Source organism: Ambystoma mexicanum, chromosome 5p (assembly GCF_040938575.1).
Source record: "Ambystoma mexicanum isolate Mex_15411 chromosome 5p, UKY_AmexF1_1, whole genome shotgun sequence".
In the NCBI taxonomy this organism is placed as follows: Eukaryota; Metazoa; Chordata; class Amphibia; order Caudata; family Ambystomatidae; genus Ambystoma; species Ambystoma mexicanum.
In genome coordinates this window covers 172,540,439-172,553,928 of record NC_090930.1, presented here as the reverse complement: position 1 = coordinate 172,553,928, position 13,490 = coordinate 172,540,439, and the positions used below count along the sequence as shown (strand labels likewise).

General features: G+C 46.7%; 1 protein-coding gene across 1 annotated transcript in view; it reads left to right on the top strand.

The window, feature by feature from the left end:
* Window positions 1-13,490, top strand: part of ATRX (ATRX chromatin remodeler) — a 2,430,811-nt gene that overhangs the window by 1,373,901 nt on the left and 1,043,420 nt on the right. Inside the window, exon 18 of the mRNA XM_069612585.1 lies at window positions 12,564-12,710. Coding sequence (XP_069468686.1) covers window positions 12,564-12,710 — 147 coding nt within the window. The remainder of the gene's footprint in view (window positions 1-12,563; window positions 12,711-13,490) is intronic.

The following is a 13,490-nucleotide window of genomic DNA, read 5'->3' as shown; positions in this document are numbered from 1 at the left end:
GCACGGGCTCCGTCCAGGAACACTTTATATGCATGCAAGTGGAGGAGATTCTGCATGTGGTGTAAAGATCAACCAGGTTTAGAGCCTCTGAATATAATTCCGGAACAGCTTCTTCCATATTTGCTGCATTTAGCAGAGAGAGGTTTATCCTTCTCATCGATAAAGGTTCATCTGGCAGCCATTTCAAGATTCAAACGTAGAAGGCATTCATCACCACCGTTTAGTGATAGGCTGATAGTGTTTTATTTATATAGCGCCTTAATCCAAAGCGCTTTACAGAGCACATATTTACAGTCAATATCACCCAACCGAAATTAGTACTCATTATGAAAGGCTTATTTTGTACTTTTCCCCCAATTAAAAAGTTTCCTCCGCACTGGAGTCTTAACCTAGTGTTGACGGGACTGATGAAAGCTCCCTTTGAACTTATGGCTTCTTCATCTATGAAATTCTTATCGTGGAAGTTGGCTTTTTTGGTGGCTATCACTTCAGCATGACGACTCTCGGAGATACAAGCACTAGTCGACCAACCCTCATTTCATACCGAAAATTCCTATGTCTTTTTCATAAACATTCGTCGATTGTACTACCTACATTCTTCGCGACTCATTCATCGGTCGCAGAAAAAGCGCTCCATACATTGGATGTGAAAAGAGCTCTAAAGTTTTACCTGCATCGTACTCAGCAATTTAGAAATACAAGACAGCTGTTTGTGGCTTATGGGCCGTCGGCAAAAGGAAAGGCGATCTCAGAACAAGGACTGGCTCGATGGGTCTCGTCGACGATTGCCTTTTGTCACTCGAAAGTGGGTAAGCCACTGGAAAGGCGTCCAAGAGTCCATTCCACGAAATCAACTTCATCTTTGGCGTCGTCGTAGGCCGGGATTCCGCTGGGAGATATGTCAGGTGGCATCCTGGTCAGTGCTACATACATTTACCCGCCAGTATTGCCTCGTACGGCAGCATGCAGACGATGTACAGATGGGACGAGCAGTCCTACGTTATCTGTTTCAGTGAGGTAAGCCCTATTTAGGGGAATGTCCTTTAATCAATATATACATCTTAATGTATATTGTAGTTGTTGTTTTTTTTAAACCAATGTGTAACCGCTGAAGTAAAAAAAAAAAAAAGAAGAGAAAATGTGTGCTTAGGATGGTATTGGTTTGCATTCACACCGCCAAATCAGGAGTACTGCTATATAATCTATTCTAAGCATGTGAATCCATGAAAGCTCCAATGCTGGAGAAGGAAATAGTTTCTTACCTGTAACTTCATTTCTCCAGCATTGATATCTTTCATGGATTCACATGCGCCCGCCGGCCTCCCCTGTATGCAGAATATATATACCCCCATTCTACTTTGGAGGGGTTAAAGTCTGAAGGGAGCCACGGGGGCGGGTCATTTATGCCGCTACGTCCTATTGGGGCACGCGTAAGCAGGCCAAAATGACGTAGATAGGACACAGAAGTGTCGAAATGTTAACTATGGAAAACAGCTTCATAAATGTACCGAGGGATCCCAGCCTGACGACGGGGAATATTCTAAGCATGTGAATCCATGAAAGATACCAATGCTGGAGAAATGGAGTTACAGGTAAGAAACTATTCCCTTCTCCCTCGAACATTTTTGGCACAGGCTTCCAATCCGAAATCCCATATATGGTTGTGCACTTGCCCTGGAAAACTGCTGCTTTCGCGGGCTTGTGATGACTTTGTGTGTGCTTTGCCCAGTAAGGGGTGAGACTGTCTGTTCCCACTTCACATCTGTGGTGCTAGACAGTACGAGTGAAACCCATATTGGTCCCTGATTTGACCACTGTTGGCTGTTTGAATGGTGCAGATCCTTACTATTTGTGGCCATGGACTTACAGCCAGGATTTAGGATAAGATGAGGACTCCTGCAGCCATTTCTTCAGATCAGCTTTAGAGGCAAGTATCTTGTGTAGACGAGCAGTTGACTGAAGTTCTGTGGACGACTCCTGTAGAGGCCTAGTTTCCTTTCCTGTGATTGGGCTGGTGAACCCCTGCTGGACTATCTGATTTGCGGAGGCCCTGAGCGATGCTTCAACTCTTGGCATAGTGGGACCAACCAGTATCGAGGCATTCTCGATGATGCTACGTTCCCGAGCCTTCAGAGGTGTCCCTCGACTGCCTTGTGGACTGACCAGCTCTACATTTGATGACTTTGGTAGACTTCTTTCCAGTCCGAGTTTGTCGCCGGAACGTCGATGGTGTACTTCGGTCCCCAGCTGGTGCCATAAGTCGCTTTCCTGTTGAATCGAGCCTCTCATCTTAAAGGGATCCTCCTCTGGAAGGTCTTCAACCGCCACTGGAAAGACTCCTGCTGTTGCCTTTGTGCAGTAGCCGTTGCTGGAACTCGACTTCCCCCTTTTGGTGAAGTGTGCTGAAGACTTCTGCATCAGTGCCTTCTGCATTTCTTCTTCACAAAGGGTTGCACCCTGATCCTGGAACCGACTGGTAGAATGCTTGCACGCGCAGCTCCTGGGTACCTCTTACTGGAAGCAACGGCCGAAAAATCTACCTCCAGCCTCCCCAAGTTGTTCCTCCTAGTCATCTCTGAAATCTGAGTCAGTGGCTTTGTAATTGCAGCACATTCACCTCCCCTTGTTCTCCTTATAATAAACCTTAGAATAATAAACGTCAGTTATTACGTTCCATCGCTTCTTGATTGTTGGATTTAAAAGATGGTATCTGAAAGATAAGAATATAATTTTACCTACGTGTAACTTTGTTGAATATCTTCTGGAACGTTTCACCACCACAAGAACTCTTTTCCTAAGAAGAAGCTCTGTGAAATTTGGGCTCAAGGGTTGGGCATTAGGATTGGATTAATAAAGCTGTGTGTTAGGCAGAAACCTGTGCAGTTCCCCTAGGGACCACTGCAAAAGATTTAAGACTACAGGTGTTTGGCAGTAAACCCACTTAGTAGCAGTCTGTACCACACAGATTCACTTGGTAGCTGTGGCTGAGCAGTCAGACTTCCCTCAAGAAGAGTTGGGCACTATACAGAGCATACAAAATAGGTACAGAAATACAGTAGCACAAGCAAACACTGACCAGAGCTTGGGTGTAAAAGTATATAATTATTTATTTAACACACACATAAAAACACACTAGCACTAAATTGGTAACATAAGTTCAAAACACAATCACTATTATCATATGTACATCCCTGATTACTTGTTGGACAAGTCTTAGTAAACACCACTTATTTCCAGACAGAGGTGAGCGCTTAACGTTCGATGGCACTCCAACAAGTTAAATAAAAAGGGAGGGAAAAGCAGAATTATGGAAGCACACCCACGGAACACTTTTTAAAGAACCACAGCAAGTTCAGAAGGCACAGTCTACTGGTGAGCAAGGACGTTTAGGTGCCAGGCCCACTTTCAAGGGAGCCAGGCAGAAGATGCCCAAGATCAGTCAGTTACACAGAGTCTTCGAAGTTTGTGGAGGTAGTTTGAAAAAGGTTTAGTTCAGTTCAGAAAAGTTAGCTAAGGTTTCCCAGGCTAACCCAGGTTCGAGAGACGAGGATTTAATACACCCCGTTCAATCGGTTGCAAGGGAAGCCAGGCGGAACACAGTACCTTAAATGGAGACGATCCTCCAGCGAGGGCAGTTGTTCCTGGCAGGGGGTGCAAGTCGCAGTGTCGTCCAGATGAAGAGAAGATATCGTGGAGGAAAGATGAAGGTCGTTGCACTGCCAGGGAAGAAACCAGCCGCAGAGTTCTCCGGTACAAAGGTACTACCCTTTCGGTTTGCGGTAGTGGTGAAAACGTGGTATCCCGGTTGCCGGGGTGCTTGGCACAGGCAAGGCGGCCACGAGATGCTCTAGGAGGGCGAAAAGAAGGTAGACTGGTTGTATCCCCACCAGTCGAAGGAAGAAGACTCTCTGGGCTGGAGAGCTCCTCTGTCGTTGGGAAAAGTGGTGAGATGGTTCAGCAGGGCTCCACCGGTGGTTTCGTTGCAGGTCGGCTCAGTTTCTCCCTCCTCAGATTCTTTAGGTCCAGTGGCGACGTCTGATGTTCCAGTCCCCAAAGCCCTGCTTTTATGCAGCACACCTCCATTCACTCAGCCTAACTGTCAATCAAACATGCTAAGTGGTGAGCCGGCCGCCTGGCTCACCACTTGGGCCAATCGCACAAGAGTGCGACTTGAGTTACCAAGGTAACTCAGACCAGGGTGCCTAAACCCCCTCCCACACCCCCTGTGGTACCCAGACAGAGTGGCACCACTTTTGGAGGCTTCTGTGGAGAAGCCCGCCAAAAAGTGGAACAAAGGGCTCGACTTGGGTTTGAGTCACAGAAGAGAACACAGACGCCATTTTAGAATCGAGTTCTGGCAAAAAATACCAACCGGCGAATTAATATTAAATACACCGGTGGTATGTTCGAGGCCATAAGAATTAAATAATTAAAGTTGGTAGCCTCGAACAATGGGAAAATCCCATAGAGATATATTCGCGGTCGAATATAAAAAGTAGTATCCACTGCCACCAGCCAAAACTCGATCAGGGGGGGACGGAGACGTGCCCCCTCGAACAACAGACTCCGGGGCAATAGAATTGCCCCGACCAGTACGTCCACAATATGATGGTTTGTACTGGTTTCTGTTCATAATTTGGGACAAGCAAATCCAATGGTGACTTTACATGCCCTGGGAGACAGTAGTCAGTCCCAGGGTATGGAGTCTATGTTGGGGGGTCGCTACGACACCCCTGGGTTACGGCACAGAGGGTGCTGTGTAACCCACATCAAAAAAACACATGAGACCCTATGGAGTAAAAGACCCCATAGCCCATAAAACACATGGAAAGTTAAAGGAAAACCTCCAATCATGTCTAAGAGTGGGAGCAAAAGAATCTCACTCTTAGCAGGAGAGAAAAAAATAAACCCTAAAAATCCAGAAAAGTTGCTGGGGGACTCACTAGGTTTGGGAAATTAGCCTTACAGAGAATTCTCCCTAACACTGTGGTAGAACTCTTGTGGATTGGTTTCATACTAGTGCATCACTACTTTTGTTATGCAAGCTATTGAATGCATTTTAAGAACCTAAATCGGACTATATATGTATGATAATTGAGTATATATTGCATTTTTGTACGTACGTCTCTAAATTGAATTATTGTGTCATTCGTTATGTGGACTCATTGTAGACCCCTAACCCTTCTCACACTCTCCTGAGACAAAGCCTTACCCTCTCTCCACGGTTCCCTCGATTGGGTTTTGGCTAACCCCTCACAGTTCCCCGTTCACATCATAACTAGGGTGGCTTATTAAACTCTGTCCATCAGGCCAGATTCTAGAAATCCATCTTTTTTTGGTTTTTAACCAGCAATGTTTATGAAAATAATAAAGGAGCAGAACAGACAGAAGCATAGGTACAACGTGAGCATAATACAGAAGATTCCATGTACCAGTATTAGCATTGGCATAGGAGTGCAACTAGCATAGGATGGTAACAAGTTATAATGGCAGCAAGAATGTTCGGGGTTAGGGCAATCCATACTGTCAAGCCCCTCAGTCATCTCCCCACCCCACTTCCCCCATATCGTCAAGAACATCCGGGACAGCCCTTAGACCTATACACTCTCCTCTCCAATGCTAAACAACGGTCCACTTCCGCAGCCCACTGGTTTAGTCTCGGGTGCTCTGCAGAGCCCCAGGATGCTGCAATCCGTCTATTAGCAAACCCCAGTGCCACAGCCAGGAACAATTTCTCATATTTTGTGAACCCGGTGTCTACCCATATCCCCAGCAATACCAGTTTCGGCTCCAGAGGAACCTGAGCACCCATGGACAGTTTATGCATACATTTCCCCCCGAAGGCTTGAATCTGAGCACAGTCCCAGAGTGTGTGATAGAATGTGCATCCTTCCCTACCACATCTAAGACGTGCTGTGAGCACTTGGTACAGTGTAGACGTAACCGTGTCGCAGATGCCAGATGAGAACAGGTTAGGCTCCAGCTGAGATCTCCTTGGGTCCTCTCCCCTGCCAGCAAGCCATATTGCCCTTGAAGCTCTTCAAACGGCCGAAGGCGCTCGTCGTGTATTATATCCGCCAAGGTGTATATTCTGTTAGGTGCCCAGCTCTCAAAATACCCCATCTTCAGCAGCTAAGACAGGTGCGTGTTATGCCAAATGGGCTGGCCGAGAGTCGGTTTTTCATCCCCAACCCATGTCTTGGTGCGCCTCCACCCACACTTTGAGCGTATGCTGCGTCAGCCCCAGGAGAGTCTTCCTGTGCCCCTCCCCCCTCCTATATGGTACCTGTCTGGGTGCCAGCCTATCCTCCTTTTGCGCTCCGCTATGATGTGAGTGATGGGTTCTCGTGCAGCCAGTCATTTAAGACACCCAGCTGTGCTGCCCAGTGGTACTTGAGCAAGTTGCATAAGCCTATGCCCGCTTCCCATACGGACTGTTGCAGTGTCCTCAATTCCACCCGTGGTTGTTTCCCCCTTAATAAGAACACTCTCAGGGATCCCTCAATTTCTACTAAGACTTTCTTTGGAATCGGGAGCGCAGTGTTCTGCGGGACATAGAGAAATGTAGGTAGCATCAACATCTTAAAAAGGGCTGCTTTGCCCAGCAAGGTTAGTGGGAGGGATTGCCAGTGTGTGATATTCAGTGCAAACATGTTCACCACTGGGGAGAGATTGAGCTGGATGAAGTCGGACAGGCATGGGCTAAGGTGGATACCAGATATTTGAAGCCTGCAGCCGCTATTGTGTGCAGGCATTCCTGCACTGTGAAGAGGACTGAATTATTTTTGGGCAATTTATTTTGAGTTCTTTGAAGCTTTGGTATGCCTGCAATATTCCAGTCACTACCGGGCACAATACCTTGGGTTGCTCATGTCTATTAGGTCGTCTGCATCGAGTGAGATCCTGTCTTCCCCACTCCAGGGCCATTTAAATCCCCCCCCCCCCCCCCAATTCCGGGCTTTCTCTGAGCTGTAGCGCTAGTGGCTCCATTGCTAGAGTAAATGGCATTGTTGAAAGGGGGCATCTCTGCTGCGTGCCTAGTCCCAGTGCGAAGGCCAGAGGGGTGACCCCGTTTACTCTTATTGCTGCCTTGGGGGGGAAGTATATATAGCAGGTGGACCCAGGCCAGGATGTTTCCGCCAAATGCCATGCGACAAGTCCCACCGCACAGTATCAAACACCTTCTCAAAATCTATGGCAAGGAGTGCCAGTGTGTCCGGTATTTCGGCTGCCAGACCAACAGCGAGTTGCACTCAGCGCAGGTTCATTCGCATGGATCTAGAAGGCATGAACCCACATTGTGATGGAATTCGCCCTTTTCTCACTTTTCATGCCGCTAAGCTTCTGGTTTCCTCACTAGTCTTTTCTCAACTCTTCCACTGTTCTGTTCTATTTTCTGGTCTTCCCTGTTCTCGTCTTGCCCCTCTTAAATTAATCTATCACTCCTCTATTCGCTCACTTTGTCTGCTTTCTTACCGTGACTCCATCTTCTTCTTGATTCAAATCTCTCTATGGTCTTGCCCCCGAATACCTTGCTTCTCTTTCATTCTATTCTCCCCCTCGGCCTCTTAGCTCTGCTGGACTTTTCCGACTTACTGTTCCTCGTGCCCCCTGTGCACAATCCCGCTTCCGATCCTTCCAACCTCTTGCCCCTCTTCACTGGAACCTCCTTCCTCTATCTCCCTGCTCCAATATCTCCTATTCTTTGTTTCGCTCTTCCTTAAAAACTCATTTACATCAGTCATCTGCCTGATTGTTACTGGTTGATTTTGAACACCACCGTCTATGCTGATTTTATTGTACTGTTGACTGTCCTCTTTGAAGTGCTTTGATAAAAAGCGCTATATAAAATATAATAAAATACAAATGCAAATTTTAGCCTATGTATTTATTAAGGATATTGTCCTGTAAGAGGCGCACACTGTTCCGGGGGTTTACCAGGCTTCGGGAGAACCGCTATCCTAGCCAGCCTGAGATCGGGTGGTAGAACCCCATCTGGTCTACATTGTAAAAAGTGACGGTGCAGAGGACCGATTACTTTCTCCCCTAGCCTCTTCCATGTCTCAACCGGGAACCCGTTGGACCCTAGCGCTTTTCCCGTCTGTAGCTGTGCGATCGCAGCTGAAATGTCTTCCCTTGAAATGTCCGCCTCCAAACCCAGAGCATGTTGAGCAGTGAGCCTTGGCAGAGCCACCTGATCTAGTGCGTCCAGCCCATCCACCTCGCGGTTACCATTCCCCGGCTATATAACGCCTCATAGTATTGCGCAAAGGCCTCTGCTATGTCTGCATTGTTATTCAGTTCCTCCCCTTGGGTGTCTCATAAGGCGCACACGTATCCAGTCCCTTTATCTCTCCTTTCATGCCAGGCCACAATTTTCCCCGGCTTCATAGATTTGACTTTGTTTAGTCCAGTGTGCCTCCCTAGCATTGTCCAGTGCCACATTATGCAAGGTTTCTTGCACTGTAACTAATGTCAGCTTGGCCTTTTGTGACCCAGAGATGAAAAATTCCTCCTCCGCTTGTTGTGCCACCCTCTCTGCTTCCTCCAACCTCATGCATGTGCTTCCTGCGCTTTTTTACCACCATTGAGAGCACCTCCCCCTGTAGCATCCCCTTATACCCTTCCCAAAGTGTGACTGGGCTGTCGACTGTCATGTTCATTTCAAAGTACTCCCCGGTTTTAGCAGCCAAGCCGTCCACAAATTCGGGGTCCCCCACATAATAATTGTTGAGGCGCCAGCTCCTTGGGCTTAGTTATCCCATTCTTTAACTCCATAACTAATGGGGCGTGGTCTGATATCCCTCTGGCAAAAGATGTGTTAGATAATAGTTTGTCAGTCATGTTCGATGGGACGAAAAAGTAGTAAATCATTGACATGGAGGCATATACCCCAGAGAAGGAGTAACCTATCTGTTGTATGCAGCCACCTCCATGCGTCCACCCATCCCAAGGTGCATATTCCGCTACCATTCCCCAAGTGGTGCCCCACAACACTCTCCTTGCCAGAACATAGCACCCCCTGCGGTCAGACTTCACCTCTTCGAGCTAGAATCAGACCCTTTTATGCAGGAGTATGAGTGTCCTCCCGGGAGCCCCTAGCAAAACATGCATGTAATGCAACCCTGTCATTGGATTTGAGAAAGAATTTGCACTCTGTTCCAGCTAAGGTGTCTCAGTAAGAAATACAATGTCGGGGGACTGCCTATTAAGGAACTGTAGCAACAGCCTTCTTTTGACAACTCTTCGCAGCCCGTTGACATTCCAGGTCATCACTGTGACTTTCCTGTTATCAGCCATCATTCCAAAGAAACCATACCTTATCATGGATTGCGCCCCCTTCCGTTCCGTCCCCTGCCTCCCGTTTGTGCTCCCCTCCTCATGCCCAACCCTTGCTGAGTGTCCTTATGCGCTGCTTACCTTGCAAACCAAAGTCCAACAAAATTCAGGCCAATAACGGTTGACCAACTCCCCCCGCATCCTACCCTGTACTCCTCCCCAACTTGAAGCGCCTGTCGCCCCGAACACAGCACCAAACTGTTGCGAAAGAACCAAGTCACTCATCTGCGGGGTGCTCGCTGTTGCTGTTCGTGGGAACCTCCTTTCCAGATCAGGAGCTGCTGTGACTGTTTACCCCTGAATGTCATTGCAAGAGTGTGGGCCGGTGCCATTCGGGCCACTGAGTCATCCATTGCCCAATGCCCCAAGCATGTTTGTTCTACTTCCTGTGATTCAAACAGGATTGCGCAGTAACCCGGAGATGGCTCTTGTCTGGGTTGTCCCTTTGGCGACTGATGTCCAGGAGATGACAGAACGTTAGTTTCCAGCCATGTCGGTGCCTCCCCCTTGGGTTGTTAAAAAGGTGCACGGTTCCCTTGTGGTAAATTTTTTGTTACGTCGGGAAGAAGAGGGCATACTTCATACCGAGTAAGTGCATCTTCCTCTTGACATAATCGAAAGATTGACATGCTTTCTGAACCTCCCTAGTATAGTCTGGAAATAATTTTATCTGGTAGCCATTATACACGATGGGGCCGGTGGCACGTGCCATTTGCAGTAGGGCGTCCCGGTAGTTCAGGAGTCGTGCTACTATGAAGCGGGGGGCGTGCCCCTGGGATGGGATGACCTGCCAGCATCCTGTGTGCCCTTTCCACAGAAAAGAATTTGGAGAGCTGCTTCGGGCCAAAGTGGTATGTTAGCCATTTGTCCAAGAAGTGCGCCATGCTGGGCTCCCCTCTATCTTTTCTGGTACTCTGAGGAAGCGAATATTTTAATTTGATTTCTGAACTTTGTATTTCTTTTGGTTATGGAGCCTGACAAATTTCATAGGCATCATCTTTTACATTGTCACACAGCACCTTCAGTGCAGTGGCACAGGGAAGTCTTTCAGATTTCCCAAGGTTTAAATACCTTCTCTGGGATTAACTACCGTTTCCAAGAGCAATAAAGTGAAATTGACTTTACTTACATATGTAACTTTCTAGACCCAGCACACACTATCTTACAATAGGGTGCTGGAGGGGTTTCCATGTTAAATGTTACCCTTTCCTCGCTGGATGGCTGGTGGCCGTGGTTTACCTTTAACTACCGTGCTGTGCATTTACTGCGGGTTGCGCTTGCAGCTGCAGTAAAGCACCCAAGGGTGCCATTTTTGTCAAAATGGCCCCGGTCTTATTTTTTCACCATTTCTTTGTGGAAAAGTCCTTCTTGAGATTCTCTGTGCGTCAAACCAGGTTTGGTCCCTTTGTTCGCTTTGACTTTGGTGGGATTCACGAGTGAAGACCACCTCTGGCTCCACGGTGACTGGTGTTGCCAGGAAGCGAGGGAGGTGCCTGAAACTCCCTGGGCTTAGTCTCCTAGGAGATCCAAATGCACTCTGTAGTGATTGGCCGACTGACTGTCCAGCATTGACAGCCATCCTGCTGGGTGACTGACAGCTGGGCTGGAATGAATGGGAGAGAACTGAATAAAAGACCAGGCTTTTGGCTTCAAAGGCAGTCGACCACTGGACGAAGGAACCGAAGAAGAACTTGAAGAGGACGCCTGCTGCAACTCCTGGACCATTGGTTTGCCCGGTGAAGCCCTGCTACTGTGCTGAAACTCCAAATTCGTATCGACAGAGAAGCCCCTGCAAGGATGACTTCTCCCCTTGAGTATGTGGGACCAATCAACTCCAAAGTAAGCCACCTGGACATTCTCTTGGAGCTGGTTGACTTTCCACAGAGTTGCTGCTGGTAACCGAAACGCCAGGGAGAGGAACACCAGATTGTGTGCGTGCTTTTAAGCTGGTCAAGAGCTCCAGGAAGATCTTCCAGACTCCCAGGAAGAAGGACTGACCGAGCCTGAGCCCCCTCAACAGAGTGCGGGACCCCAGAAGCAAGGAAAGCCCATTTCGACAGCCAGGTACCACAGTGTTGCTATTTGCGGTAGACGTGAGGAGCTGAAACACCGAACAGCCACTTGTTTGAAGATTGCATGTTGCGGGCGTTGACTGTCCAATTGCAGTGCATGAGTCCCCAGAAGTCCCCCCTCTTGTCGCCACGACTGCGGCCCAGGAACAGTGAGATGTGCAGAGCTGCTCAGGAACAGAAGCCATCTGATGCATGTTTTCTTCAATACAAAGGTACTGTACAAGTCTGAGAGAACTTGCCACTTGCTGTAGAGTTGCTTGCATCTTCTTCTACTCGCAAGTCCTAACAGCTCGTGGCCCTACGTTGATTCTTTTTTTTCTTCAAAGACTTCTAAAACATTGTGCAAAGACTTTTCTTACTTACCTGCAAAGAAGTGCTTCAGCTCATATAGACTTTTGCCCATTGATTTTGGCTTAGCATGTTCCAATGAATGACTCTGATTGTGGGATCTGAAAGCATTTGCCTGCTTAAGAAAATGTGTGGTCTCTTGTATGTTCTAATAAGCTTTTCCTTTGACTTACTCTTAAATGACTCTAAATGCAACAGTGATATATTAATGTTCCCAGCACCCTAGCTATTGAAGTCACCTGAGGGTGCAGATTATGTCTGTGGGCTATCCCAAAAGGGTATTTACTGATTTAGAAATATTAGTGTGTATTTTGTGAAGTATGTGAGTGTTACTGTTACATTGCTCCTTCTGAAGAAGGCTTACTATAACTGACTGATAGATACATTAATAATTGTTTATTCAAGAAACCTTGTGTGTAAGAGTTTATTTGAATACTTGTCACTGAATTTCTGTTTAGCTCATATTGACCCCTCTTGAGATGAGCCTGGCTGCTCAACACGCTACCAAACTGTGTAGTACAAGTTTATACCAAAGCTTGGATTTCCTATCACCTGTAGTCAGGGTTGTTGGTGTGCACTCAAAGGGTACTGCATACAATTGTTCCTAATAAGCAACAGCGCCTCCCTAGAAATCCATATTAATAGCACCTTCAGGCAATTTATTTTATGGTGTGTTGTACACAGATTTAGCATGTGCTCACCAACTATCTGGATCTGTAGCTGGCTGTAACTTGATTTTACTTAATATGTATTTGTTTTCAGAGTGTTAACTGTTGCACTTGCTATCTAATTTTCTCTCTTCAGGTTGTTGCTTTCCTACACACAGTTCTGCTTTGTGAAAATATGGATTTCAGCACAGCACTAGTTGTCTGTCCACTAAATACTGCTTTAAACTGGTTGAATGAGTTTGAGAAGTGGCAGGAAGGGTTGGAAGATGATGAATCGCTACAAGTAAGTGCACACTATTTATTGATAAACATTTAGTTGATACATTGTAGTATTCATTTACTTGCTAATTGCATATGACTTGTACGTCTACTATGAAAATGCATTTGAAATACACAAGCTACTGTTGTTACCTATTTCTTCCTCCTCATGCCATTAACAAGGGATTGTGGGTATCCCTCCCACAATAATGTATGCTGGTGATTGTTACACTGGTCACCTACTTGGCCATTATGTACAGTGTAGCATATACATCCTGAAATTGTTGCTTAGCCAGTGTTAAGGATTTCTCAAATCTGGCCTGCTGCCCAGATTTCAGAAGGCTGTCCTTGCTATAGTTAACAGGGGAGCTCTGAGACCCGAGCCAAACCCAATCAAGGTAAGCGTGGCGAGTGGTCAAGGCGAAGTCTCAGTATATGCAAGTGGGGTCATGGGTCCTCAATGAGTCCATACATTGAAATACACAATGATTCTACTTAGGTTAATACAAAAATATGATCATTATTATAGGAGCAAAAATACACTAGGAAAATGAACCAAGCAGGAATATTATTGCACAACTCTAAATATAAAAAAAAATATATATATATATGTATATATATATATATTTCTGACGCTTGTGGAATCTGCTTAGATCACATGCTGTGCATAGGCCGACATCTAGTGGAAGCTGCAGAGTATTACAGTTTGTATTTTAAAATTCGAAAATGGACGTCGACACAGGGCGTGCCAGTAATCCTATCCCTAGTGTGACGTCCACTGTACCCATGATCCCTCGCGCGTGTA